Here is a 26,392-nt window from a genome sequence, read left to right on the forward strand (position 1 = left end):
CTGGTACCCAAGGTGCTGGTGGATTACATCCACCAATTGGTTCAATATCATCAGAGTGAGTAATTACGAGGGAATAATTTTGGTTCTTCAGCAATTTGTAAGCTGTTACTGAAACACCAACAAGTATGTCTTCATCAATTTCCTCAATTCTGACCTTTTCAACGTTATTTAAGTGATCACCGTCTGAGTTGTCATTTCCTGGATATCTAGTTGATCTTGTACTATTTTCTGAGAATACATAGGCATTCAAATCCAAATCTTGATAAAGCTCAAACTTGGTACTTGTGGCAGCCATGTCATACCAAGCAATTGTGGCATATAGGAATGTAGATCCAGAAGATGGTGATCTACCTGCAACTCTTCTAAAGCAATAGTTTTGTGTTTGACTTTGTGTGATGGTCTTTCTATCAACTGTGAATAATTCAAAGGTTGAACCAACAAATTTAAGAACTGAAGACAAGGAAACGAGACCAAATCCAGTATAAGCATTTGGATAACCCATCTTTTTAAGGTCAGACATTGAGCCTCTTCCATCAAGTGACACCATACCCTTCAATGGTTGTGAGGAATGAACAAGGGTGGCTTTAAGCAATGGTCCAGATGGATTACTATGAACAGTACGAGTCATAAAATATTCACGAATGAGAGCTGTAACATGTTAATAAAAATTCAAATAATTCAATGATAACATACCCAAACTTGATGCAACTAGAGGTGTTGCCATGGAAGTTCCTCTGAGTGTCAATACAGATGCTTTGTTAGTTGGGGTTGGTCTTCCTGTTCCACATTGGAAAGTACTGAGACTACCATCAGAGTGCATAGATTCAATTTCATAACCAGGAGCAACAAGATCAGGTTTGATTCTGTTACCAATTGCTGGTCCACGTCCAGAGAAGTAAGCTAAATTTTCCTTTGTAAAGTATTTCTTACTGTCAGAGTAAGTCTTCTTCATAAAAGTGCTGCAGCACAATGATTTAACAAGGTTGGTCTGGTCATCTGTTGTTCCCTTAAAGTTACAACATTCCTCTTCTGATGAAACCTTGATGGCTTGGAAAATACTGGTAAAATCAACATGGTCAACTGCACTGATAAAACCGTCATTTGTAGTTTGAGAAGCACCAACACTGATAACATTCTTTGAGGTGGTTGGACTACCAATATTACCAACATCAGATGTATGTCCTTCGTTACCAGCTGCAAATAAGACAACAAAATCATCATGATCCCATGTGAATTTGTCGATATCTTGAGCTTTGGTATCATAGGTATTACAAATTTGGCAGCAAGATTTTCCAAACATTGTTTTACAGAAATCATTTGAAACAGTCTCTCCTGTTTTACCATAGTCTGTATCAATTGCCCATTTACAATTACAATTATATTTACAATTAAACACTGCAGAGAAAGAACATCCCCAACTATTGGAATGGATTCTCACGTTTGCCTTTTGATATGGAATCTTGAACAAGTAATTGTACAAATCAGGTGGAATGAGAAGACTACTTCCTCCAGTTTTCATAATGTCAGTAAAGAAGAGCTTGGCACCTGGTGCACCTCCATTATACTTTTTAAGATCTGAAAAAGTATCTGCACTTGTCAAAATGCTTCCAGCAATACTGCCAGCAACGTGAGTACCATGTCCATCACCACCATCTTGATCGTCTGACTTGTAAATATTTCCATACTTATCTTCGAGAGCCACAGTTTGATAAGAGACAATCTTTCTGTGTTCCATATTGACAGTGTTGACTGGAACTTCATTATCAGGATCATGGAAGAAGCATTGGTCAGAATCAATACCAGTATCAGCTACACCAACTACAACTCCCTTTCCTGTAATTCCATTCTCCCAAATGAATAAATTTGAGCTAGAATTGGCAGTGGTTGGAGTATCAGCATTAATTCCTTGCATAATAATATTTGGATAATAGTTCATGAGAGTGTATGGAAGTTGTCTTTCAACGCTTTGGATAGCATCATGTTTCATGATAATCTTCATGGCTTCAGAGGCAATCTTTGGAGAACAAGTGAACCCGATTCTATCTTGACCTTCCTTCTTGACTGAAAAGAATAGTGGTTCTTCATCCTTGGATAATTTGGCAATTTCGTTTGAGAACTTTTCTTGCAATTCCTTATTCAACTGAGAGACAATTGTTTCTGTTTCCTTTTCAATTGTTTCATCGAGAATGGCTCTCAAACTTGGAGTAATAGTGGCAAAAACTGAAATATGTGAAACAATAGATGATGCCACTGCACGAGTATGCCTATTTAGATTGGAATTTGCCGACTCGAATCTAGTTAATTTTTCAAGAGTTTCCTCCAATGTAGTTTCCTTAATTTCTGTTTGAGTCGTGGCAGCTTTGTTTTCCCACATTTCCTGCATCTTGGTAAAATCAAGATTGGATTTGAATTTAGAATCAACTCTTCCAATCCACTCGATAGTGGATCCATACTCTGTTTCAATAGAGGCAAGTTTGGCCAACTCGGACATTTCGGATGGTGTTGCTCTAATAGCAAGGAGAACACCATTGGAAAGTGTTCCAATAATTGAATGCTCCAAAGCTTTTCCGAGTCTGTTGGCGGTAATTGCTACATTATTTACAGTATTAGTATTTACAGTCAATGCATTCAAGAGAGCACCATTAAACTTTGATAAATCCAAATTTGAGCTAGTTAATCTTACAAAGTATTGAATTGGTTCTTCTTTAGAATCTCTTGTATTTTTCGAAATTAATTGATCCAGTAAATTATTACTTGCTGACATTTCAAGCAATGCATCGTTGATCATAATAGTTGAAGTTACAATTTTTGGAGAAAAGTAGGAACGAAATCTTCCAACATTGAATGCACTCATCATTTGATTGTTTTGCACCAACAATACAATTGAAAGCACAAAAGCAATACAAACAACCACAAGAGTACCAACAGTAGATAACCTTCTCAATCCTCCTCCATCACCACTTTTCCGGATTGTATTATTTTGTATCATCTTTAAAAATCCAAATATCTAATAAATTAACAATAACAAATCACTATATATTCAAACAATTAGTTCGAGTAGATTCTCAAGAGAATATTTAGATGCAACAATAAAAACAACTTGATGAAAAAAACTCAAAATAGGCCGTTCGATGTCTTGCGCCTATTTTTTGTGTTATTTTTATTCTTCTTGATGGGGTTTGATGTATTGTACGCTGGAGTGATGGATTTTGTTCTTCAATTAGATTCGGAATGGAATCGATAATATTATCGTCGGTTGCTCTTCAAGTTCTTGGATATTGATTGTAAGCTATTGTATTTGAGTCAAGTAGATTACGTTACTCAAAAAATCCTCTTAATTTGCGTCAATTGATTGCCTTAGAACTCGGAGTTCATTGTTCTATAAAAACAGTTTTTAATAAATTTAGATTTCGATATCAATAATTAAAAAATATAATTAAAAAATCATCACGAATATGTTTAGTGGAAAGGCATCGGAAATTATTCCTGGCCAATTGTATCTAGGTAAGAAGAAGTAACTGAAATATAATTAATTTAATTAATTTAATTTAGGAAGTATGGCCTCCGCTAGAAGAGTATTAGATATGGAAACTCTTAATATCGGTTCGATTGTGAATTGTACTTGTGAGGTTCCGAATTATTATGAAAATCATGAAGAAATTGCTGTAAAATATATGAAAGTTGAAATTGATGATAATGCCTACCAGGATATTTCAAAACACTTTGATGCTACATTTGAGTTTATTAGTAACAGTATTGAAAATGAAGGTAAAGCTGTTTTGGTTCATTGTCAGGCAGGTATTTCAAGAAGTTCAACAATTGTAATTGCATATCTGATGAGGAAATTGGATATTTCTCTCAAAGATGGTAAGTAGTTCATCACCAGTTTTTTGGAATTTCATTTAGCTTTTGTTAAAGTTAGAAATTGTAGAAGTATAATCATGCCAAATATGGGATTTTACAAACAACTGTTAGAATATGAGATGAAATTGAGAGGAGTTCAATCTTTGGAAAGAAATCAATATTATGAATTGAGTTTTATTGAAAATTCATTGTTTAATATTTATTCCAGTAATATACAGAATTAAATTGGGATTTTACATGGGCTATGTTTGGATATTTAAAGAATAATTTTAAACACTTCAATTTCTTCAACTTTAAACATCTCACTTCCTGCCAAATAACTATTCGCTTCTGTTGTTCCTTTTTTGTATCCTTTGGGCAGTTCATAAGCGTTGCCAAAGTTTGATGATGAAAAGTAATTCAAGTTGCAATCATTGAAAATAGTAATATCATTGCTTACCAGGGTATAACCTCCAAATCCTGGCATAAAATCCTCAAGTAAAGAAATAGCATAACATCCTTTTTTGACTCTGAACTTTTTGAATTGATAATTGTTATTTGTTGAATCAATTTTGAAAATGAATGCCAAATCATCCGTAAAACTATCTTTCATCCAAGATTTTGAAGTAAATGCACCAAATATTTGGTTGTGTTCTGCTGATTTGATAATTGTTAATGTTGGACCTTGATTACAACATTTTGAATGAAAATTTTCTGCTTTGAATCCATCTCTTGACCCTCTGTATAATAATTGAGGAATTGCTTTACTATTGGTATGTGAGCTAATTTCTAACGAAATTGATTCACTATTAATAATATTAGAAATCAAGAAATGTGTAATATTTGTGCATTGAGTAAACAATACATCTGTAAACTTGAAAGACTGGAAATCCTTTCCTGTTAGGTTCAGGGTAATATTTTGGAATTGAATATTTTTGATATTTTTGTTTGTAAATTGTTTTAAATTAATTAAGCATGAATCAAATTTGCTTCCCTTAAATTTTGATAAATCCTTCAATTTTCCCAAATCTGAATTCTTAAATGTACAATTATTAAATAAAGTGGTTGATAAACTTGGTTCAATTAATTTGAAATCAATTTCTTCAAATATTGTTCCAGTGAAATCACATTCAATATATTTACAATTAATCAATCCATTATTCTTTTTAAAATGTGTTTTGATTTTACACTTTTCAAAAGTAATATCCTCAAATTTAGATCCATCAATAATTGAGTTTGTAAATATTACATTATCGAATTTAAATTGTTTGAAACAAATGTTTGATAAATTACATCTTGAAAAATCAACCTTTTGAATCAACTCACAAACATCAATTTTAGCTCTTGACAAGTTACTTTTTGAAATATTAGTATTATTCAAAATAGAATTACTGAGATTACATTCAATCATATCACATTCTATAAAATTAGCATTAGTTAAATTACAATTACTAAAATCACATCCTTTCAGTATTAGCATCTTGAAATTTGAACTTTCTAAATTCATTCCACTAAAATCACAAGCACTCAAATTATTAAAATTATAATATTTAAAATTCAATGACCTCTTTTGAATTTTGTGTAAATTGACAAAGTTTTTCAAATTGAGTCTTGTTGACTCTTCATTTTCCAATTCATTAATAATATTTTTCAATTCAAACTTTTTACAGGTATTTAAAAGGGATCGTTTCACATCATTACTCAATTCAATTGCAATAGCTCCGTATTGTAACCACTCGAGAATATGTTTAAAAACAATTGGATCACAATCAATAAAATAAACTGGATCAGAGTTGAATGTCGAACATTGTGTTTGATAGCATGGATGTTGACCAGTGAACATTTTCTTGAATAAATTATCTGGCTCTCTTTCATTATGAATAAAATCACCCAACGAAACTGTCATGATTTTTCCTCTAACATTTAAATGAATAGGTTTGTTACTTGCTTCTAATTTCTCTCATAATTTTTACACATGTCTTGAATTGACTGATGGTTCTGAACTCGATGCATTTCTAGACAAGCGTTACATTCCACTGATTTCCTGATGCATTGTTCTTTCTGATGTGATCGACTGCTTTTTGTGCATGCACTGAAAAGAGAGCAAGAATGAATCAATAGATGAAATACGAAAAATTCTTAACATTTCAGAGCAATAAGCGATATGATACTTGTTGCAACCTATATTTTCTAGTAATAATGTACATAGAATGTCTTAATTGATTTCTGACCTTATTGTTGTAATACAGCAAAAATAGTATATTATCCATTTTAGTACATTAACAAATGTTTTGGAATAAGCAGCTTTTTTGGAAATGCCTACAACAGGCCTCTTTGGCTGCTGATTTTTTTCCATGGACCAATAATACAATAGCTCCTCTAACAAACAATATATTGAAAGTATTCTTCATTATCAATAAATCTTCAATTTTTCAATATCCATTCAACTCCCAAGCCAAAGTAAAATATTTTGTAATCATCATTCCAGTTTTTCATCTTTCCAAGGACTCCGCATTATCAAGCTTTTGGCTTTGAGATGGGTGACTTGCATTTAGTCTTCATCATCTTGTTGCGTTGAAGGTTCGGCTACGTTTTTGGCTTTCATCCCTTCTTCGAGGACTTCTTGCAAAAAAATATTTGACAAACTCCAATATAAAACCTTCTTCTTTTGTTTAAAAAATGATGAAGAAAATCGTTTCTGGTACCTCTGCTAGCAGACGTATCACTTCTGTTGAAACTGTAAAGAAGATGTTGTTCGCTCAACAAAGCAGATTTGAATCCAAAGTTTATTCATTCAATATTGATAAGGTAAGAATTGTCCGATATGTTGTTTCTATCATGATGTTTTCTGATGAATGATTTTTATATGTATTGTTATTTGATGTTGCTAAAACATGTTTGTTGTGGATTTGATGCACTTTTTGTATAATGTTGTGTTTTTGAAAATTGATTGGATTTTTTCGTCATCATGATTTTATTGGCTTATTGTTATAATACATTTCTACTATCATTATTGCTATCATATCATCAACAACTATATATGAATATATATTATATACAAAAAACATTCCTAACAACAATTGATAATATCTATTATTAACGTTACCTAATATTATTATTGATAATAATACAACTATTAATTCATATTATAATCACATCATCATCCAACTAATAACAATGAAATGATAATAGGAAAAGGCTTTCAAGTTCCATCTCCCAACCAAACATATGGAAGGTATTAACTGGGAAGGTCCAAAGTCTGAAGTTAAACTCACTAAGGAAGAATTGATTGCCATGTACCGTATGATGGCTTTGATTAGAAGATTTGAATTGGTTTCTGACCAACAATACAAGGCTCGTAACATTCGTGGTTTCTGCCATTTGTACAGTGGTCAAGAAGCTATCTGTGTTGGTATTGAACATGCCACCAATCGTGCTGACTCTGTCATTACTGCTTATCGTGATCACGGTTTCCAATTGTGTAGAGGTGGTTCTGTTGAAAGCACCATGGCTGAACAATTAGGTCGTGCCACTGGTTGCTCAAAGGGTAAGGGTGGTTCTATGCACATGTACAAGATTGACCAAAACTTCTTTGGTGGTAACGGTATTGTCGGTGCTCAAGTCCCAGTTGGTGCTGGTCTTGCCTTTGCTCACTCCTATTTGGATAGATTGAATAACAAGCAAACCAAGGATAAGAATGTTACTTTTGCTCTCTATGGTGATGGTGCTGCTAACGTAAGTTGTTTCAATATTAATGGTTTTAACACAAACAATTTGAATTTGCATTTTCACATAATTATTACATTTTTCAATATATATTTAAATAATAGCAAGGGCAAATCTATGAAGCTTTCAACATGGCCAAGTTGTGGCACATTCCAGTTATCTTTGTCTGTGAAAACAACAAGTATGGTATGGGTACTTCCATGCAACGTTCTTCTGCTTCTACTGATTACTACACTAGAGGTGATTTCATTCCAGGTATTTGGGTTGATGGTATGGACATTATTGCTGTCTATGAAGCTGCTCGTTATGCTAAGGAATATTCTCAACAATTTGGTCCAATCGTTCTTGAACCAGAAACTTACAGATATTATGGTCACTCCATGTCTGATCCTGGTATTTCTTACAGAACCAGAGATGAAGTCAATGAAGTCAGAAATACTAGAGATCCTATTGCCAGATTGAAGGCTAGAATGATCGAACAAGGTATTGCTACTGAAGATGAATTGAAGGAAATTGATAACCAAGTTAAGGAAGAAGTTCAACAAGGTACTGAAAAGGCTATTGCTGCTCCACTCCCACCTCTCCACGAACTCGTTGAAGATGTCATGGTTGGTCCACACGTTGTCAGAGGTAGAACTGTTGACGAAATGTACTCATTCAGTAAATAAATTAATTTGCACTCTTTTCAATTTTCAACGATAAATTGTTTACTCTTTAGTTTATGCTTAATGATTCATCAAATGGAATTGAATAATGAAATAAGACTAATTGAAATATTTATTTATTAAGCGAATTGAAACATTCATCAATTTCTTTCATATAATTACTCAATTTTCTATCTGCATTCTCCATAATATAATCTTTGGAAAGTTGTAATTTCGGATTGCTTCCGTGTTTGAGTTGATACAAGAGCAACAATTCCTCTGTTGTTCCAATGGATTGATAGAGTTTATCTCGTTCTACATTTTGTTTGGCTTGTTGAAGGAGTGATTTCCTTATGAATGGTAGCAGATTTTCACGTACAAATTTGTTGTGAAATGCTTGATGAAGAGATTCAACGTGACCTTCCAATCCTACTTGTTTCACCTTATTATTAGCAAGTATTCCTTCAATACTGACATCAGAGAGGGAATTCATTTTAGCTGACTGCAGAAAATTCCTACAAACAATCTGATACTGATTGAGGAAGGTTTTCAATTTTCTAATCTTTTTCAATTTCTTCTGTATTTGAACTTTTTGATTGGCACTTGTGGTATTCATTGAAGTGAGTGCATTCTCCATGATATCCAATTCTTTCAAATTACTTTCCACTTGATAATCACGAAATAGATAATCCTCCAAGGTTTGATAGAGTGTTGGATAATTTTCCATCGATGATGACATTGATTGTTCTATTATATTTTCTTGTTCCGTTGCAACATTCGAATCTAATTGTTTAATTTCCTCCTTCTCCGATAATGTTGATGCTACTGCAGGTGTTTGTAAATCTAAAGAGGAAGCAATAGAAGGAAAATCTTCACTACTCATATCATTAATTTCCATCTTGTTTCATTTTTTTAAATTTTATTAATTTTTAATTACAATTACAATGAATTTTATTTACAATTACTTTTCATCCGTATAGAAAGTTTCATAGAAAAAGTCAACTACAGGTGCAAAGAAACCCCACGTTGTTGCATTATCCAATTTTCTAGTCTTGTTCTTAAAATCGATACTTTCATTGGAAAGAGTTTCAGTTTTATCCACTAGTAAATCCAACTCATCTGCTCTTACAATACATTTATCAATATTCGATATCATTACATTCTGAATTGCTTCAATTCTCTTTTTACATTTCTTAATTTGATCACTCTGTGGATTATTATTATAATAATTCAATACTTCCTTAATTGAATTCTTAAATTCTTTATGAGGAATTGAATATGACTCTTTAGATTTATAGCAAGTAAACCATCTATCCCGTATCCTCTCACAACACTTCTTTGAACAATATTTACTAAAGTTAATATCACACAGTAGGAGAATGGTAATTTCATCCTTGACTAGGAAGGGAATTAGCAATGATTCAAACATACTAATATTAAATGTATCGAGTGGAGGTATTCTATTGATCATACTCTCAATCACAAACCTCAAATCCTTTCCTAATTTATTGGATGAATAGGTTGCTTCACTAAGAATTTGATTTCCCTTAGCAATTACACAGTGGAGAATTTTTGAATCTTCAAATCCTGGTGTTGTCATTGTTTGATGATATTATTTTGATTTGATGGTAATTTATATAATTTAATATTTAATATATATACTATTAATACTATTATTGATGTGATGATGGATATAATGATGATGATGAATTATTCTTAATAATAATTATTATATTACTATTATATAATACAACTATCGCAATAGGAGATTTTCCTTAATATAAATTTGAATTAATAAATTAATCTTGATGTAACAATAATAATACTATGACAATAAACAATAAAATATTAATGTGAGAATTATAAATATTCCTCTCTTAATATTTCAAGTTGATATTAAGGATGATATCAACTGTCAGAATGCGATAACGAATGGATTGTTCCTAATTTTTTTTTAACTAACTGTATTCATTGAATCAACACTGTGGTGGATATAAAAGAGAAATACACACCAATTAAGGACCAGTTATCTTTTACAGTTCTATAAATATTTTCCCATCAAATCAATTAAATTATTAAAAATTAAATAATTTAATAAAATTAATTCAATAACGAATATTAAATTTAATAATGAAAATAATTATTCCGATAAATGTTTGATAGCAGCTGCATTTTCCTCCCAATTTTCACCATCAAACTTTTCCACCTGATAATCCACCTTGCATTCATCCACAATACATCTCATATTGACACTCCAACCATCGGGATTACTTCTCGGCTTGTAGAAGGTACAAATTCCACACTTTGGACAAAAGTAGTGCTTTGCCACATGTGTCTGGAAGGTGTAGCAACCTAAATCACTCAATGATGAAGGACTTTTCAATACAAAATTACTCTCACTTACAATGTGATGGAGGAAACCTTTCTTTTTGCATATGGAACAATTACAATCGAGAACTTGGAGGTTTTGAAGAGATTCGGGAGATTGTGCTGTTTCGCATTGCATGAAACCACAATGGCATGAGAAGGTGAGTATTTGCATTTTTTTATTGTAAAACATTTAACAATTTCAATATTGAAAAACCTTTAAATAGATTGAAAAAATCTTGGAAAGATTCTCCTCGAGGAAGTATTATTATTCATTCTATTGTGAAGAACCATTCAACAGAAACTCTTTACCCAAAAATGTTCAACAGTAGTGTGTGAAATTTTTCAATTGTGTAACAACATCAAACTTTTCACACAAACAAGAGCTGCGAAGAAAGGAATAACATCTTAGCTTCTATTGGATGAATTCTTCCGAGGGTGTAAGGGTGAAAATTCAATTATCTCTCTTGATGATTTTCACTTTCAAAAAAGAATAAGCATGCTTAATATTTGCTTCATCTACGTTTAGCAATCTAAAAGCAAAATGCCAATTTTCATAAGGAGAACTACTGGGAGAGAACATTGTTTATGTAATACTAATAGTGAGGGATTGAGTAGGAGCTTGAAATCATCGCATTCACCTCAATATAATATTAATATTTCACAAAACTCATCATCAATTACTTCATCAAAACCTGCTTCATCGATGGTGAGGAATAAGACTACTATTTATACATCGATATTTCATATATTAGTTGTATGTCTATTCTTCCTACCAACTTGGTTTGCAGTTGTACTTTATGTGAATGCCCAAAATCAACCTTTCACATGTGGTGGCTATCTACCTGACGATGATAGAGTTTGTAATTTTAGAAAGGGAATGTGTATTGGAGAGGATATATGTGTTTGTTCAAATGGATTTCAAGGAGATTCCTGTTCTATAACCACATGTTTTGGTATAAGGTCAGATTCAACAAGTGTTTGTTCTGGAAGTGGATATTGTGAATCGTTGAATAATTGTACTTGTACATTGGGTTGGAAAGGTATTGCGTGTAATGAAAGAGTTTCAGATAGGAATAATCAATACAGAGCTTTGGAATCAAATAATTCCACAATTTCAGAGAATGTTGACTTTATCGAGGCAGTAATTACAATGCCAAATGTCAACCAATTCAGTTCATGTGGAGCCATTTCAGTAGATGGTTCTTCAAGTCACTCAGCAGATGGGAGACCATTAATATATTATTGGTTGTTATTTGATTCGAAAATGAATTTACTTGCAGATAACTTCCCTCACCAACCAATCATTACTCTAGAATCGAGTATTCCATCAGGATCTTATAGAGTGGGATTGATAGTTCAGAATACTGTCTTGAAAATCAATAGTTCTATAACTGTTTCTCCAATTTTCACAAAGGCAACTTCACCACTTCCAATGTTGACCATGTATAGGGGAGAAACAGTGATTGAAAAGTATTCGAATGAGTTTCCAATAACATTGAAGAAGATTGTGAGTGATTCTTCATGTAAATCCTCACAAGATGTTCTCCATATTGAATGGACCCAATTGAGTGGACCTTTCATCAATCACACTATTGATACTTTCAATAATTTGCATATTCCAAAGTTGAAAGTCTTTGGAAATTACACATACCTATTTAGAGTTTCAACATTTTACAAAATAAGTGCTAAAGTTTCTTTGAATGTGACTTTGAGTACAAATTCACCAAAATTGGAATTGAATATTTTACAAACTGAATCTACAAGTGAGTTGACCACTTTACAAATTGATTATGTAGATCCAGAAGCTTTATATAATGAAGAATCGACAGAAGTTTGGAAATGGACTTCATCCAATCAAAGTCCTCAACTCTTAACAATACAAAATTTGTCCAAATCAAAATCTTTACAATTTTCAATTTCTTCTAAATTATTGGAAACAAGGGCTGATTCCATTATTTTAACTTTGGAAATTAGAAAGAGTGATGGAAGAAGTGTTCAAAAATCAACAACCATCAACTTTAACAATATTCCTCCTCTTGTAAATATTGTAAATATTGAACCACCTTCAAATGTCATTTTACCAGGTCAGCTCATTCCGATTCAAACTTTGACAATTTCAAACTCTTCGAACACAACATGGATTCTGAATGGTAAGATTGTTGATTCTTCTTCCATTATCCAACAAGCTTCTCCAGGAATGGAAACAAATACCATCCTAATTGACTCTTCAAATTTGGAAGAAGGATCAGTCAACTCTTTAACAATAATTACCTATGATACCAAGACTGGTCTGTCAACACAGAATAGCCATTCATTCCGAGTAGCACAAATTGTAAGACAATTGATAACAATATTGATTACAGATATGGTTTTATAGACGATAGATCTCAATCAAAGATTGTAATGTACAATTTGGGAGAAGTTTACTCAACCAAAATGCCATCTCCTTTTACTGGAACATCTGTCACTTGTTTCTTTGATATTGTGGACAAAACCACAGGCGCATTCTCAACAACCTATTCCAATGTCACCATTTACAAACCAATCATTCAAAACTTTGCTGATATCCAATCAATTGTCCAAAAATGGGAAGATCAATCCATTCCCTATTCCTTAGATGGTGATTTCAGTAAGAGCATCTACCAATCAGCTTCCACTTCAAGAACTGATGCAGTTTTATTGAAAGAGGCCATGTTATCCAATAGTAGAAGTCATAGCCGTAAAGTTTCTGTTATATGCCTTAATGGTGTTGAAGTTTCAGGCGAGTGCAAATGTAAGGATGGTTGGATGGGGCAACGTTGTGAAATTTCCATTGGGGACTTTTCAAATATTCAAGGAACAAAGCTTTCAATATTGAGAGATATGATGTTTGTGGTGAATAGAACATATGGTATGAGTGATGAATATTTGTCCTTGATGTCATTTGCAATGGATTCCTTGTTAGTGAACTATCAATTTTTGGATACGAGTACTATATCAGAAATATTGAATAATTTGAATTTAATCTTGGATTATGCATTATCAGATGAAAATGTGAGAGTTTCAGTAGGTGTGGATACCTTACTTGATAATTGTATTGAATCTGCTTACAAATATATTAAGGATCGTCAATATGTCAACAATCATACTTCAAACTCTTATAACTTACATGCTGCACTCAAGAAAGTATCCATGCTTCAAGCAAGAAGCTCTGTAATTGGAAGTACAGGAAAGAGTAAGAAGGGACCTTTCTTTTCTTCTGTTTTACATAGGAATACTGTTTATGATTTCCTAAGATCTATTATTGATCCTATTTCAGAGTGTAAAATAGTATTCGATTCTTATTTCTTTTCATTTTCTACTTTAAGTTCAACGATTGTGAAGAAACCTTTCGTTTCGGTGCTGACAGTTTCAGATGATGTGTTTTCACTGAATAGCAGATTGGGAATGACTCATAAATCTGAAAGTCAAATCACGTATTCGAAACTTATTTCTCGAATAGTGTCAATTGATTTCTCAGAGTTACCAGTTCAAGTACATGGGAGTAAGATTTCCTACATCATTCCTTATAACATTACTGACAAAGAAGAACCAGCCCAATTTACCAATTTGGAGTTAGCTGAAAAGAACACAACTGTCAGTTGTGGAGATTTCAGAAGTGGATCACCAACCATCTTGAGAAGTGATTGCACATTACAAACAAGAAATACCACTCATGTGGTTTGTACATGTGTTAGTTTTACAAATGTCTTTGTTGTAGAAACGACAGTTGTGACCTATCATTCCTATGTCTATGTGCTTGCCATTGTAGTTTCTTCCATTGTAGCTTGTGTTTTATTCTTGCTGATTGCTATTGGTGTACTAGTCACTATCATCATTAAAATTAGGAGAAACAAAGGAACAACTGCCAACAAACCAGAAACAGTAACAAATACTTCAACCTTCTCACTCAGAGTTCAGGAAGTTGAAATTGAAACATCATCCTATGGAAGGGGTCAAACACCTCTTGGTGTTTACGATACCATTACTCCACAAGAAAAATCTAATAGCTTTGCAGTTCAATCTGTTTATCATATGAATCGTAAGAGATCACAAGTGATTCCTCTTCGTATCGACTTGTTAGATGAGAAGTATTGTGATAACTTGTCGAGTAACGGATCTGATTGCGAATTATAAATAATTACATTTGTTTAACATTTATTGACCTTCTTTGATAATCTTGAAAAGCGAACTAATATTATTATTCTTAATTGCCTTTCTACATTCTGAAACAACACGATTCTTTGGTTCTCCTATTCTTAATCTAGCAGCTTTTTGAATCATTTGGTTGACTTCTTTCAATGCAGTTAACAATTGATCGTGGTTGGTACTTCTCTTCTTGTATTCACCGATCAATCCCTTGTTGACACTGTGGAGTTCATTATACATGGATCTTACAGATTTCATATCTGCAATCACTCTGGAATCTTCTGCTTTAATGACGTAGGCCTTAATAAGCTGAGAGCTATCAGCCATTTCAGCAGTCATCTTTAATCTGTTAGAATTATATTCTTCGACACTTTGTGTAATCTGTTCGAACTTTTCAAATTCAACTGGGAAGTCACACTTGGAATCTAATTCCTTGATAGACAAGAATGCACAAACATCTTGGAATAAATCACCAGCAACTTCCATATCGTCAACGCTGATAGTCATCATTCCGTCCTTGTAGAGTAATCTGAGAGGAGATCCATCCCTCAGACTTGTAAACTTGGCATCTATCACATCAGCCTCTCCTTCAAGCTTAAATACAATGTTAAAAGATTCATTCAACCACATAATAATTCTCTTAACTCTTTCACCTAGAACGAAATTGAGAACAGATTTTGGAGGTCTAGGATGTTCTCCTGGTATGTACATTGCAAATCTAGGAAGTGTATAACTCAAGTTGAAGATGTGGTATTTAGAACCCAAGTTGAAACCAACCATAACTTGAATTCTCATTTCCACTGCAATGTTCTTTTCCGGTCTCAAACTGACCTTAATTTCATTCGATGGATTCTTAGAGTAGACCATACTGGTATCTGTTGGGAAGAGTTGTTCTGCGGTAATGATTGCTGATCTGATAATATTTTCCGCATCGGTTCTAAAAACAATATCAAGACAATTCTCTTGAATATTAGGATTCAAGTTACATTTGACCTTAGAGTCTGATCTAATAAGAGAAGAGTCAATATCACCATTCTTGAGCTTTTTAAGATTTTCCTCGTAGTTTTTAAGCTCATTGGTCAATTCTTCTCTCTTTTGAATGAGTTTTTCAATTAGTTCATCGAGAGAGGAATCTTCCACTTGTTTTGTAAGATTTTCCTGAGCTGGTACATAACCCTTAAGGTCACCACTAACAGAACAACAAATCAATTCATCATGACCATCCATTCTATAATCAGCTACTATTAAACCAGCGACAGATTCCTTGAGAGAATCTTTGTGAATTAATCTACCATCTTCTTGTTTTCTTACTTCAAGTTTTCCACTATTATAACCAACAATAATATCTGGAACTCCATCTTTAAGAATGTCGTATCCAACCATACCATTAACGGCACTCTTAGACTTATTTTTCCAAATTCTATTTGATCCTTTGTATAATCCATAAGTATTACTAGATAAAGCATATCCAAAACTTCCACCATTCAAATCGCAAAGCTCTGTAACAGCTGAGGTTTCTTTACATTCAGCAATAATTGATTCGTCTTGATAAATATATATTACATAATCGTCAGATCCTACAAGTAATTCATTCTCATTATCACCATTAACATCAGCCAAGCATAAAGAGGTGACATCACCACCTGCAGTAGTCCAAAATTGTTCCTCACCATCTCCATCATAACCTTGAATTGAGCAATTTCCACCAACAAAAACAAGTGGATTTGCATGTGATCCAAGCTTTCCGAAAATCATTCTATTTACACCATCTTGAACATCTCTGTAGTAAATATCCGAGTTTGTATCAACATTATAGGCCATCAAATTGGTTTGAGTACCAATCATCAAGGTTTCTCTTCTGACTCCTTGTTTAAAGGCGCCAGAGGCAACACAATTAACGTCCTTATTGACATTCAAGAAGGTTACTATTTTGAAAGAATATTACTAATATTTCTTCAATATTGGATACCTACATTGATTTCCTTGATTTGTTTCATGAGGATTGTGTACCATCACCTTACCCGAACTAGTACCAGCAGCAAGACAAGGTCTATTTCCATCGACTAGTTTTCATATACAAAATTCATACAATCCAACATTGAAATACAATTTAATCAATCCAATTCAGGTCCATCATTGACCAATAAATCAATGAATAGTAGCATTATCGTTCCGTAACTTCTTTGATGAAAGCACTTACATTTTCCTACTGCTACAGTTCCCTTCGTGATGGGGTGTCCCAAATTTACTTGAAAGGTTGGATTCAACATTTTTTTCTTTCTGTAGAATTTGTTTGGCGCCAAAAGAAAACCTTTTAAAACTTTTCAAATTTCATTCATGATCTTTGAAGCATTTGCTTTCTCATTGACATAAAATTGAAGATAAGATATTGAGAAATATTCATGCTGTGATAAGAGATGTTCCACTTGGTTGATTCTTAATATTGTTGTATGTCTGATAAGGCAGATACCAGTTTTGGCGCCAAAATTTTGTACAAATTTTCTAATAAAAAATGAGTCGACCAACTAGTGCACCAATCACCAAGGGTGATAAACAGGCTCGTGTGCTGTGGTTGAGCCAATATAAAGCGTTAAAAGCAAAGTAGGTTGAATAATTATGCGGAATATTCATGATCGTGTATTGTTGTCGAAATAAGGGAGGAAAATTTTAAGAGGGAAATTGCAAATCACTTTATCAATAATCCGAGAATGGGTGATATGAAAGATTTACTGAATGAAATGCAATCAACGGAAGGAATAAATAGACAAAAACAATTGGAGGAAAAGAAGGAATGCTTGGAGGATATTCAAGATGTCAGTAAGAGAGTTTTTGCCTTGAAAAGAATGACTCAGGAAAATAAATTAATAAATGAGAATCTGTCAGAAGATCAGCGACAAGAGGCTCTCAGAAAGATCACATCCACAATGGAAAGGATTGAAAATCAGTGTATAGTATTTAAACAAACTAGGAGACAAATGTAAGTGGATGATATGAACTGATTTTGGATAGAATTAACAATTATAGTTTACAAACGCTTAATACCGAGGAAAAGATTTTAATGAAAGATATAGCTTCGATAGAGGCTCTAATTGATGATCCGAATTGGTTGAAAGAGAAAGAGGAGGCAGAGAGTATTTTTGATAATCCAGAAAAGATGAAAGCTGTCAAGCAATATTTGGAGAAGAGAGAAAATTACAAAGTTCCACAAGAAGTTATTGACTTTGACGTAAGTTTATTTGCTCATAATTTTCATGTTCATTTCATTAGAATTATGTATCTCAACATGGAGGGTTGACTGGAAATTGGGATGTTGAAGATCATTCACTCTTTTTAAAATTGAGGAGCAAGTTTACTGACCCACAATTATTTATATCGAAATGTGTTGAGGAAATTAAAACGAGAAGTATTATTGAAATACAGGAGCATGAGGAATTCTATCGACAATACGTCATTTTACTCAACCAGAAAAAGAATGCCATCCAAAAGTGGAAGGATGAAAAAACCAAAAAGAGAGACGAACAAATTGAAATCGAGGAAGAAAACAAGGTTAAACAATTAGAAAGGGAGGAAGAACAAAGAAAGAAAGATGCCAAACGACAACAAGTCTTGACCAAAATGAAATTAGAAGCTTGGAAGGTAGAAAGAGAGAATATGGAACGAGATCGAAAACAGCAAGAAGAACGAGAGAAACTAGAACGAAAGCAAAAAGTCAGTGAAGAGGAAAAGAAGAAAAAGGAAGAAAAGAAAGACCAAATTGAAAAGTACAAACAAATCAAGGAAGAAAAACAAAAGCTGAAACAGAAACACCTAGTGGAAGAATTGAGTAGAAAGGTAAGACCTCCATCTGCTGCAGAAGTTGCCAGAGTGAAGGAAAGAGAGGAACAATATCTCAAGAGAGCACAAGATTGGAAGCTTAAAAAGGAAAAGGAGGCTAAAGAGAAAGAGGAACGTCTTAATAAGCTCAAAGAAAAAGTTAAGGTAGATGTTGAACAAAATTCAGATCGATTATTCAAACCCACACAAGCACACATTAATAGAGAAGTTGAAATTAGGGAACAAATGGCACAACCAAAATCTGATTCAAGGCCTCTAGCAATGGATGTGAGAATGATTTCACATAGAATAGTTCCGACCTGGCGGAAGTAATAAATCTAGTTTTAATTAAGGTACAAAATTAATTTTTTTAAAATTTGGATGATGTATTGGCTGATCCATTAGTATTATCTTCTTGCTCTTCCTTCTTTTCTTGTCTTAAGGCTCTAACATTATAATTTTTGTAGCCATTAACTTTGAATCCGTAAACTTTAGGGATGTACACCTCCGTTGGAGGTTTTGGAATTAAAGTATCATATTGAATTAAAAATAGGTGAGGGAATGTTGTTCCCCAGTAGGCTCCATCAATGCCTCTGTGTCTACTTGATCTAGGGTAATAGATATCATTACATCTAGGACAATAGATTTTAACAGAAGATTCTCTTATTTTGTCAGATTGTCCAACTGGAAGAGCAGGTTGTCCTTGGCAATTTACACGTGGACATCTTCCAAAATGTACCTGTCGGTATTTTTCTTCCATTAGTGCCAATCCTCGGTTAGTGAGAATAAATCTGGCATGTATAAGTCCATAGAGAGTATCTGCTGCTGATTCAACTAATTGTTGTTGTTCATCTGTTAGTTCTTCATCCATTGGAGACTCTAAATCTAGAATCATGTCGAGGGCATAGTCGAAAAAAGGGACTTCATTCTGAAGACCACACAAATTAAAGTCGTCTTGGATATAATCTTCGTCTACTTCGCAAAAAAACTCATGTCCTTTGAGTGTACAAAACCAACTAATCCAAGAAATTTCTTCTTCCTCTTCTTCGAATTCTTCGTCTGAGACAGCTGCCCTTCTTTCACTCATTATTTATATTTATGATGATGATGATGATGATGATGAATTAGAGAAAAATGAAAGTGGAGGTTAAACGAAAAACACCCGTGAACGCGAGAAGGTGGTTTTATCGTTGTATGTTTAAAATATTTTTTTTGAGTGTTTTCTGCTTTACAACTCCAGCCAAGGCGGTAAAAAATTAATTGCAACAAGATCATTGATACAATTTTATTATCTAAACCATTCTGTTCTGCCGATGTTGTTTTTTGCTACAAATTAACAATATAATTTTTATGACCATAAGAAGAAAATATAATGATCTTCTTGATGACCCAGAGTTGAGATTTATTGATGAAACTTCATATGAAACTCTTTGAAAAAATGCTCCGAAAACTTGTTGATAAATATCATGTAGTTTTGGCTTCTCAATCACCTCGTAGAAAGAAAATTCTGATAGAGAATGGAGGATTAGAATTTGAAAAGGATTTTGTTATCATTCCATCGACTTTTGATGAAAAATCGTTAGATAAAAGCAAGTTTGAAACACCAAACGATTTTGTGATGGAAAATTCGAGATTGAAGGCTGAACAAGTGTTCAACTCTATGAAGGATTCGTTCGATAATTTAATAGTGATTGGAAGTGATAGTATTGTAGTGTATGGAAAGGAAATATTGGAAAAACCAGCAAGTACTGATGAAGCTCGGAATATGTTGAACATGTTGAGTGGAAATAAGCATAAGGTCATTTCTGGTGTTTCAATCTACATTAAAAACACGAGTAACTGTGCTTCTGAACCGAAACTTATTTCATTTGCTTCGGAAACTCTTGTTTTGTTTGATACACTCTCAGCAGAGCTCATTGAGGAATATATTGAAACAAAGGAACCAATGGATAAAGCTGGAGCATATGGTATTCAAGATATGGGATCTGCTTTTGTTTTATCCATTGAAGGAGATTATCATACAGTGATGGGATTACCTTATCAGAAAACATTTGCTGCCCTCAGACTAGCTCTTCATAAATAATAATAATAAGCAAAATTGATTATTATTAGTTATTGGATTCTTTCACTTTTAATGCAATCACAAAATGAACAAATTCTCAGACAAGATCCATAAATTGTCTAAATAGTCTCAAACATTCACAATCCATATCGAATGTAATTAAAGAAGTTCAATTTCAGATGCGAATAAAAAAATGGGAAATCAAACAGCAAGATCGTTCAAGAGTGTTACAAAATCCCAAAAGCAAAAAAATACACAACATAAAATGATCAGTGATACACCAACATCATCGACCGAGGAACTCATCACTAATTTTACCAAAATTCCAGTGACTAGACCATCATCGAGTCCGATGAGTGATATGGTCTATAGATGTCATGTTGTAGAACAATTAAAAGATTTGCTAAATAATGAAAAGGCTTTGATGAAAAGAAATTTGGACTTTGTAGAAAATTTGAAGGATGTAATTCATAGAATTTCCAATACTATAGGAATGAGGCAAAATAAGAATGATGTATTCAGATGTGGAGGGCTAAAGATGATTTGTCTATTATTTAATCAACTTGCTTCATATACATTTGATGATTTAACGGAAGGGTCTGTCAAGCAAAAACCTTGGAAAGAATTGGAAGAGACTATTTCTGATATTTCCTATATTTTGTACAAGATGGCTGAGCATACAAGGGCTAGAGCTGTTATGATCACAACTGGTGTCATTTATTCAATGTGGACTGTAGCTCAGAGATTTACTAATATTTTGGAGTTGTTTTTCACAGATAAAAGCACCAATACTACTGAACGTCCAATTGCCAGATTTTATAGACTTAGATTGGAGGCAAACCAACAAATTGAAAGTGCTATTTATCACATGAATGAAATTATTGAATTATTGAGCTCTGAACTTTCACTCTCCTCAGATTTGACAGATTTATTTAAGAGTGCCAATAGACACTTGAATAGTGCAACAACTGATGAGGAAGAAGAAGTGGATAGTTTTGGGTTACAGTCTTGTGATGTATTTTTGGGTTTTGTTGATCTTCCACTTACTGAATGGTCACAAAAAGGTTTTGAAATGTTTTTAGAGAATAATACCAATCCAAGCCTCAATTTATCACTTTCCGACTTTGATTTGAATTTACACAGTTCAATCATTAATGCTAGAACAAATGAATTTTTAGATAGATTCTTTGTGAAATGGAATTTTGACAAATCTGAGAACCAAAAAGCTGGATTCTATCTATTGAAAAGAGACCAAGGTATTGGAAAGTTTGTTTTACAAAAGTTTTGCCAGCTCCTCTACTGTGACTCTCTTATTTTCACACAATCAGATATTCAACATCTGAAGGATGAGTGGAAAAGCGAGGTAGACAAACTTGCAAATGCTGGTGAGGACACCTCTGATATGGAGTTCTCAATTGACCAGACATTTGAAAAGGGTGGCATTAAAATTTTATTAGAATCCTTAAAGAATGCGAGTACAAAAACCAATATTGAAAGATTATTGAATTTTAAAGAAATAATAGTTCTGAATGCTGACACTTCACTCTTTGACGAGTTTGACGAAAATTTGTTAAAGCAAGAGATGGATTTCTTTTTCAAGGAAAATCAAGAAAGAGACAATGTTCAATTTTTCCATCACAAGAAGGATCAAATCAAAGAGCATGCTCGTCACACAGGAGGTTTAGAAGAAGATTTTACAAATGTTTTTCAATCTATTGCAAGAGGAAAAACTGATGATTTTGATGTGTTGATGAGCACTGAAGGAAATGAGCTGGGTCAAGTCGATACAGAAGTTATGGGTGACGAGAAGTATGCTCTCCAATCATCATGGCTCATTAGCGCTCAAGAAATGGGAGGTATGGCCTGTCATAGATGTATTCTCTCGGCTAGAAGTGAGTACATGAGAAAGATTTTCAAATATGAAACTTCTCCAAAGTGCCTTGTCAAATGTGAAGATCTAAAGTGGACCAACGATATGGAACTTTTCAATAAGGAGGTCAAATCAATCCAAATTCCAAACTTATCTTACAGCACATTGAGTTTGATTCTTAGATTTATTTATTGTGGAGAAAATATTTTGAAGATTGATGCTAAATCTGAAGGAAGTGATAGTTATCAATTGATTCCTCAAACCTATGTTGAATGTTTGATTGCCTCCGATTTATTCTTACTGTATCCATTGAAGAAGTTTTGTGAATTGCAAATAATGTCCCAGTTGACTAGTATGGATGAGGTTGATCAAGAATTCGCCATTATGTTGCTCAATATCGCCTTAACTTATAATTGTAGTGATGCTTTCAAACAAAAATGTAGTTCCTACATAAAGTAAAATTATTCTATGCCACAATACAACCACCTGTATTATTATTATTTGGTGCCTCAAAACTTGTATTTGGCATCATAATATTTGGTACTTCTTGGGTACATTTTTTCTTGCACTCAACCATAAGTTCCTTCAATGAGCTTATTGTGGATGGATGAGGTACCATACTCAAATGAACAATACTTAAATTTGGGCATGCCAAAATAAATTCCAATAACTGATCATAGGTGAAATCTGCTTTAAAATCAACAGCAAAAGGTGCTGAAAATATGAGAACATTCATGCTTTTACTACCTTTCAAAGCTTGAAGTATTGGAAAAAGTTTGACATTCTTCTCAAATTTCAAACAAACTTTTTGTAGAGTACTCTTGGCATTAAGGACCATCTCTGATATCTTTAAAACTTGACTATTGTTTTCAATTTTAGATCCAAGAAGTTTCAAAGAGGTCAAATAACAAGTACATCTACTAGATAATCCCAATAAAATATCCAAGTTAACATTCTTTTCAATTTCTAATTCTTTCAATTTAATTCCTCTTTCGTTGATAATATCCAACACACTTGGGTCAATTATTTCCGCTACGTTAAGGGATAAAGACACTATTGCTGAATTATTTTCGAATAGTCTTACCACTGAATCATCCACAGTTCCATAGACATCCAAATGATGTAACGAAGATAATCGACATGATCTGCTAATATAGTTCATCATATCAATATAAATATCCTGAATGTTGACAGATTTAGGAAATAGCAGAGTATGTAACTTTCTCATCTCAACAGGCACGCCTCCATTCATTGAAACATTCAGTGAATTGGATGCAATAGATGAGCCTTTCATAATGACATATTCCAATGTATCACAACTACAAATCATCAAGTTAACCAAATTACACACAGGAACATTATTGCAATTTTGAATGGCAATTGTTTTGATAACCAGAGAATGAAATAATTCTTGCTTCATATTCGGATTTTCAACATTAAGGAAATCGCAGTTTGTCATTCTGAGATAATTCAAACTCTTACAATTCCTCCCTATCAACAATAAAATGTGTGAATCCATCGAACCTAGATTTTCAAATGTCAAAATCCTCAACTTGTCAAAGGATTGCGAAAAGATCTCTTTTGGGACTCCAAATCTATTTTTTCTTTTAGGTCTGTAGCCTGTAGTAACTATCAAATTTGAGAGCTCTGGTGGTGATGACCCCAATTGTAATTCAATAGTAGTATTATTGCAGTTCAACATGGTAGCAATTTCCAAACAATCCGATGGAGCATGAATTCTTTCAAGTAATCCTCCACTTTGAATTTTAGGAAGAATGTAATAAATCACTGCAGTGAGAGCATCATATTTACATTCCCTGTCCATTTCATATTCTGACACTTCAATGTTCTTCATGTTGGGAAATAGGATTGGGAAATCTGAATTGTTTATATTCTCCAATAGTTCTTCTATTAATTCTTGTCTTTGGGCTGAAATTGCTATTTGTCTTTGGTGAGCCTCACTGGGTCTGTAAATGAGAGTTTCTAATTTTGTCTTACTAAACTTTTCAATTACCTTGTCATAATCATCAAACTTGATATTAATATTTACTCCGCCTGTTCCTTCTACTTCATGATATTCGAAATACTTCAAATTTTCAAATGTTTCGAAAATATCAATCACTGAAAATAATCGAGTTGCTCTTGCTGGAACATTTATCAATGAAATGTGAGATAATTTCTCCCTTAAACTTTTTGGAGCTTCAAGGGGATTAATTTGGGTCGTATTCTTATTAAATTCCACACTAAATGAAATGTGTATCTTTTCCAAATTTTCCAAATTGTTAACAATTGAATTGATTTCATGTGGCGACGATCCAATATATCCAGTCAGGTATAATTCTCTCAGTGATGAGAAACTATTTTTCAAATTTGAATTCATAAAGGCAAGCACATTCAAACAAGGGGAATCACTTTGAGTATAATCAACTGTTGCTGGTCCACAATTAAGATATAATCTTACCAAATGGTTCAGTTTTTCAAGAGATGACAGAGATTTCTTCATAGTTTCACTCTTCAAATGAGAAAAATCAATATTCCACAAATTCAAAGATAGCGCTCTACCCCCGTCTTCAAATCTCGAATCATCTTCAATACTTTCCATCAGATATTTCATCATAATTCCCATAAGATTTGGTCCAAATTTCTCCAAACACTTTAAACCATCCAATTCTCCAATTGCTTGATATTCACCACTAGCAATTCTAATGAGATATGGAAAATTCGATCCATCATTAAACAATTCACTTTCAATTTGTTTCTTTTCATTCAACTTGGAAATATAAGAAAAGGAATTGGAAACTGCCAACTGATGAAAGTACCTTCCGATCATGTAATCATTCATCAGTAAATATCTACCAACCATGGCACAATATTTCTTATTCAATGCCGTAAAACCCCTCATCACATCAAGAATATTTAAATATTCAAATATTTCAAATTGAATTTCGATCGGAAGTTGATCAACCACAATCAAATCATTCATTTTCTAAACCTATCTATATATTCAAAATTCTTCTCTATCCTCACTTTTTATCTCCATAAAAAAAATTGAGAGATTCCGAATCAAAATTAATTTTCGTTTTTCTATTTTTTTTAAAAATTGTTTTAATTTTCTCTCCCACACCAAATTTTATTTATTGTTTTTTTCATGTTGCGAACTTTGACGTCATTACTTACGTGTATAATCATTTTTAATGAAATAATTCATATGTTCATGAATTTTAGTCCTAATAATTGAACTCTTCTACATTGCAATGTAGCTCTCCAACACTTCCAAACAAGAGTCAACCTTTCATATTCTTCTCAGATCAGTAAATTCTTTTGGAAATCTAGAAGTAAATTTTGAAAAAAATGGAAGGTTTTTGTTCGCTTCCTGCCGAGATTCAAATTGAAATATTTTCCTTTCTCTCACTCAAGCACTTGGCAACTATTCTCTCACTCAATAAATCAATTCATCACTTGGCTGATTCTAATACTTCATTTTGGCATGTAGTTTTAAGAAATTATTCAAAATTGATTCATCCAAAATCCAACACTTTGGAACAACAGATCAATCAAGCACTTTCCGATGTTGATCAAAATGTTTCATCATTAAATATTGAAAAGTATTCGACACTCTTACAAGAAATGATCAAAACAAAGAAAAGAAATGTGGAAGCTCTCACATGTGAAATAGAGGCAATAACCATGAAAATGAAGCTTTTTGGTGAAAAGATGAAACAAGTTGAGATGGAATTTACACAATTGTCCATGCATGCAGGTCAGAATGAGCTTTTTGAAGTGAGAATTGAACTTATGAAGGGAATGATGCAAAAAATCAATGGTGAATATCAAAGAATTGAGCAACAAGCTCAAGAATTGGAAATAGCTTTAGAAAGATTGAATATTGATTGAAAA

At 33.1% G+C, this 26,392-nt stretch overlaps 15 protein-coding genes across 15 annotated transcripts in view; 7 read left to right on the plus strand and 8 right to left on the minus strand.

Moving 5' to 3' along the window:
* The window catches only part of NAEGRDRAFT_58945 (uncharacterized protein), a gene marked incomplete at its 3' end in the record, with an annotated part of 8,511 nt that extends 5,369 nt beyond the window's left edge, over positions 1 to 3,142 (minus strand). Inside the window, exons 1-2 of the mRNA XM_002673658.1 lie at positions 694 to 3,142; positions 155 to 450 (exon numbers count right to left, since the gene is read on the minus strand). Coding sequence (XP_002673704.1) covers positions 155 to 450; positions 694 to 2,989 — 2,592 coding nt within the window. The 5' untranslated portion in view covers positions 2,990 to 3,142. The remainder of the gene's footprint in view (positions 1 to 154; positions 451 to 693) is intronic.
* Positions 3,143 to 3,557: 415 nt separating this feature from the next.
* Positions 3,558 to 3,875, plus strand: NAEGRDRAFT_71250 (uncharacterized protein; the record flags this gene model as incomplete). The annotated part of the gene is made up of 1 exon (XM_002673581.1): positions 3,558 to 3,875. One exon carries the CDS (start codon positions 3,558 to 3,560, stop codon positions 3,873 to 3,875), a length of 318 nt encoding a protein of 105 aa, XP_002673627.1.
* A 245-nt stretch (positions 3,876 to 4,120) lies between these two features.
* NAEGRDRAFT_71251 (uncharacterized protein) lies at positions 4,121 to 5,749 on the minus strand (the record flags this gene model as incomplete). Its single annotated transcript, XM_002673659.1, has 1 exon — positions 4,121 to 5,749. One exon carries the CDS (start codon positions 5,747 to 5,749, stop codon positions 4,121 to 4,123), a length of 1,629 nt encoding a protein of 542 aa, XP_002673705.1.
* A 739-nt stretch (positions 5,750 to 6,488) lies between these two features.
* Positions 6,489 to 8,256, plus strand: NAEGRDRAFT_56281 (pyruvate dehydrogenase E1 alpha subunit). The gene is made up of 3 exons (XM_002673582.1): positions 6,489 to 6,651; positions 7,036 to 7,578; positions 7,674 to 8,256. The coding sequence occupies exons 1-3, from the start codon at positions 6,523 to 6,525 to the stop codon at positions 8,235 to 8,237; spliced, it is 1,236 nt and encodes a 411-aa protein (XP_002673628.1). The 5' UTR covers positions 6,489 to 6,522; the 3' UTR covers positions 8,238 to 8,256.
* Positions 8,257 to 8,346: 90 nt separating this feature from the next.
* Positions 8,347 to 9,111, minus strand: NAEGRDRAFT_51473 (uncharacterized protein; the record flags this gene model as incomplete). The annotated part of the gene is made up of 1 exon (XM_002673660.1): positions 8,347 to 9,111. The coding sequence occupies one exon, from the start codon at positions 9,109 to 9,111 to the stop codon at positions 8,347 to 8,349; it is 765 nt and encodes a 254-aa protein (XP_002673706.1).
* A 63-nt stretch (positions 9,112 to 9,174) lies between these two features.
* Positions 9,175 to 9,813, minus strand: NAEGRDRAFT_71254 (uncharacterized protein; the record flags this gene model as incomplete). The annotated part of the gene is made up of 1 exon (XM_002673661.1): positions 9,175 to 9,813. One exon carries the CDS (start codon positions 9,811 to 9,813, stop codon positions 9,175 to 9,177), a length of 639 nt encoding a protein of 212 aa, XP_002673707.1.
* A 472-nt stretch (positions 9,814 to 10,285) lies between these two features.
* Positions 10,286 to 10,755, minus strand: NAEGRDRAFT_80881 (uncharacterized protein; the record flags this gene model as incomplete). The annotated part of the gene is made up of 1 exon (XM_002673662.1): positions 10,286 to 10,755. The coding sequence occupies one exon, from the start codon at positions 10,753 to 10,755 to the stop codon at positions 10,354 to 10,356; it is 402 nt and encodes a 133-aa protein (XP_002673708.1). The 3' UTR covers positions 10,286 to 10,353.
* A 369-nt stretch (positions 10,756 to 11,124) lies between these two features.
* NAEGRDRAFT_71256 (uncharacterized protein) lies at positions 11,125 to 14,738 on the plus strand (the record flags this gene model as incomplete). The annotated part of the gene is made up of 2 exons (XM_002673583.1): positions 11,125 to 12,871; positions 12,961 to 14,738. The coding sequence occupies 2 exons, from the start codon at positions 11,125 to 11,127 to the stop codon at positions 14,736 to 14,738; spliced, it is 3,525 nt and encodes a 1,174-aa protein (XP_002673629.1).
* Positions 14,739 to 14,759: 21 nt separating this feature from the next.
* Positions 14,760 to 17,020, minus strand: NAEGRDRAFT_71257 (uncharacterized protein; the record flags this gene model as incomplete). The annotated part of the gene is made up of 3 exons (XM_002673663.1): positions 14,760 to 16,675; positions 16,724 to 16,813; positions 16,951 to 17,020. The coding sequence occupies 3 exons, from the start codon at positions 17,018 to 17,020 to the stop codon at positions 14,760 to 14,762; spliced, it is 2,076 nt and encodes a 691-aa protein (XP_002673709.1).
* A 242-nt stretch (positions 17,021 to 17,262) lies between these two features.
* NAEGRDRAFT_71258 (uncharacterized protein) lies at positions 17,263 to 18,896 on the plus strand (the record flags this gene model as incomplete). The annotated part of the gene is made up of 4 exons (XM_002673584.1): positions 17,263 to 17,351; positions 17,407 to 17,727; positions 17,775 to 17,976; positions 18,018 to 18,896. The coding sequence occupies 4 exons, from the start codon at positions 17,263 to 17,265 to the stop codon at positions 18,894 to 18,896; spliced, it is 1,491 nt and encodes a 496-aa protein (XP_002673630.1).
* Positions 18,897 to 18,933: 37 nt separating this feature from the next.
* Positions 18,934 to 19,650, minus strand: NAEGRDRAFT_71259 (uncharacterized protein; the record flags this gene model as incomplete). The annotated part of the gene is made up of 1 exon (XM_002673664.1): positions 18,934 to 19,650. One exon carries the CDS (start codon positions 19,648 to 19,650, stop codon positions 18,934 to 18,936), a length of 717 nt encoding a protein of 238 aa, XP_002673710.1.
* Positions 19,651 to 19,997: 347 nt separating this feature from the next.
* On the plus strand, positions 19,998 to 20,828 carry NAEGRDRAFT_58947 (maf protein). The gene has a single exon (XM_002673585.1). It carries the CDS (start codon positions 20,002 to 20,004, stop codon positions 20,644 to 20,646), a length of 645 nt encoding a protein of 214 aa, XP_002673631.1. The 5' UTR covers positions 19,998 to 20,001; the 3' UTR covers positions 20,647 to 20,828.
* Positions 20,819 to 22,954, plus strand: NAEGRDRAFT_71261 (uncharacterized protein; the record flags this gene model as incomplete). Its single annotated transcript, XM_002673586.1, has 1 exon — positions 20,819 to 22,954. The coding sequence occupies one exon, from the start codon at positions 20,819 to 20,821 to the stop codon at positions 22,952 to 22,954; it is 2,136 nt and encodes a 711-aa protein (XP_002673632.1).
* A 110-nt stretch (positions 22,955 to 23,064) lies between these two features.
* NAEGRDRAFT_71262 (uncharacterized protein) lies at positions 23,065 to 25,478 on the minus strand (the record flags this gene model as incomplete). The annotated part of the gene is made up of 2 exons (XM_002673665.1): positions 23,065 to 23,130; positions 23,352 to 25,478. 2 exons carry the CDS (start codon positions 25,476 to 25,478, stop codon positions 23,065 to 23,067), a joined length of 2,193 nt encoding a protein of 730 aa, XP_002673711.1.
* A 368-nt stretch (positions 25,479 to 25,846) lies between these two features.
* On the plus strand, positions 25,847 to 26,389 carry NAEGRDRAFT_71263 (uncharacterized protein; the record flags this gene model as incomplete). The annotated part of the gene is made up of 1 exon (XM_002673587.1): positions 25,847 to 26,389. One exon carries the CDS (start codon positions 25,847 to 25,849, stop codon positions 26,387 to 26,389), a length of 543 nt encoding a protein of 180 aa, XP_002673633.1.
* Between the last annotated feature and the right edge of the window lie 3 nt (positions 26,390 to 26,392).

Source organism: Naegleria gruberi, assembly GCF_000004985.1.
Source record: "Naegleria gruberi genomic scaffold NAEGRscaffold_45, whole genome shotgun sequence".
Taxonomy (NCBI): domain Eukaryota; phylum Heterolobosea; class Eutetramitea; order Acrasida; family Naegleriidae; genus Naegleria; species Naegleria gruberi.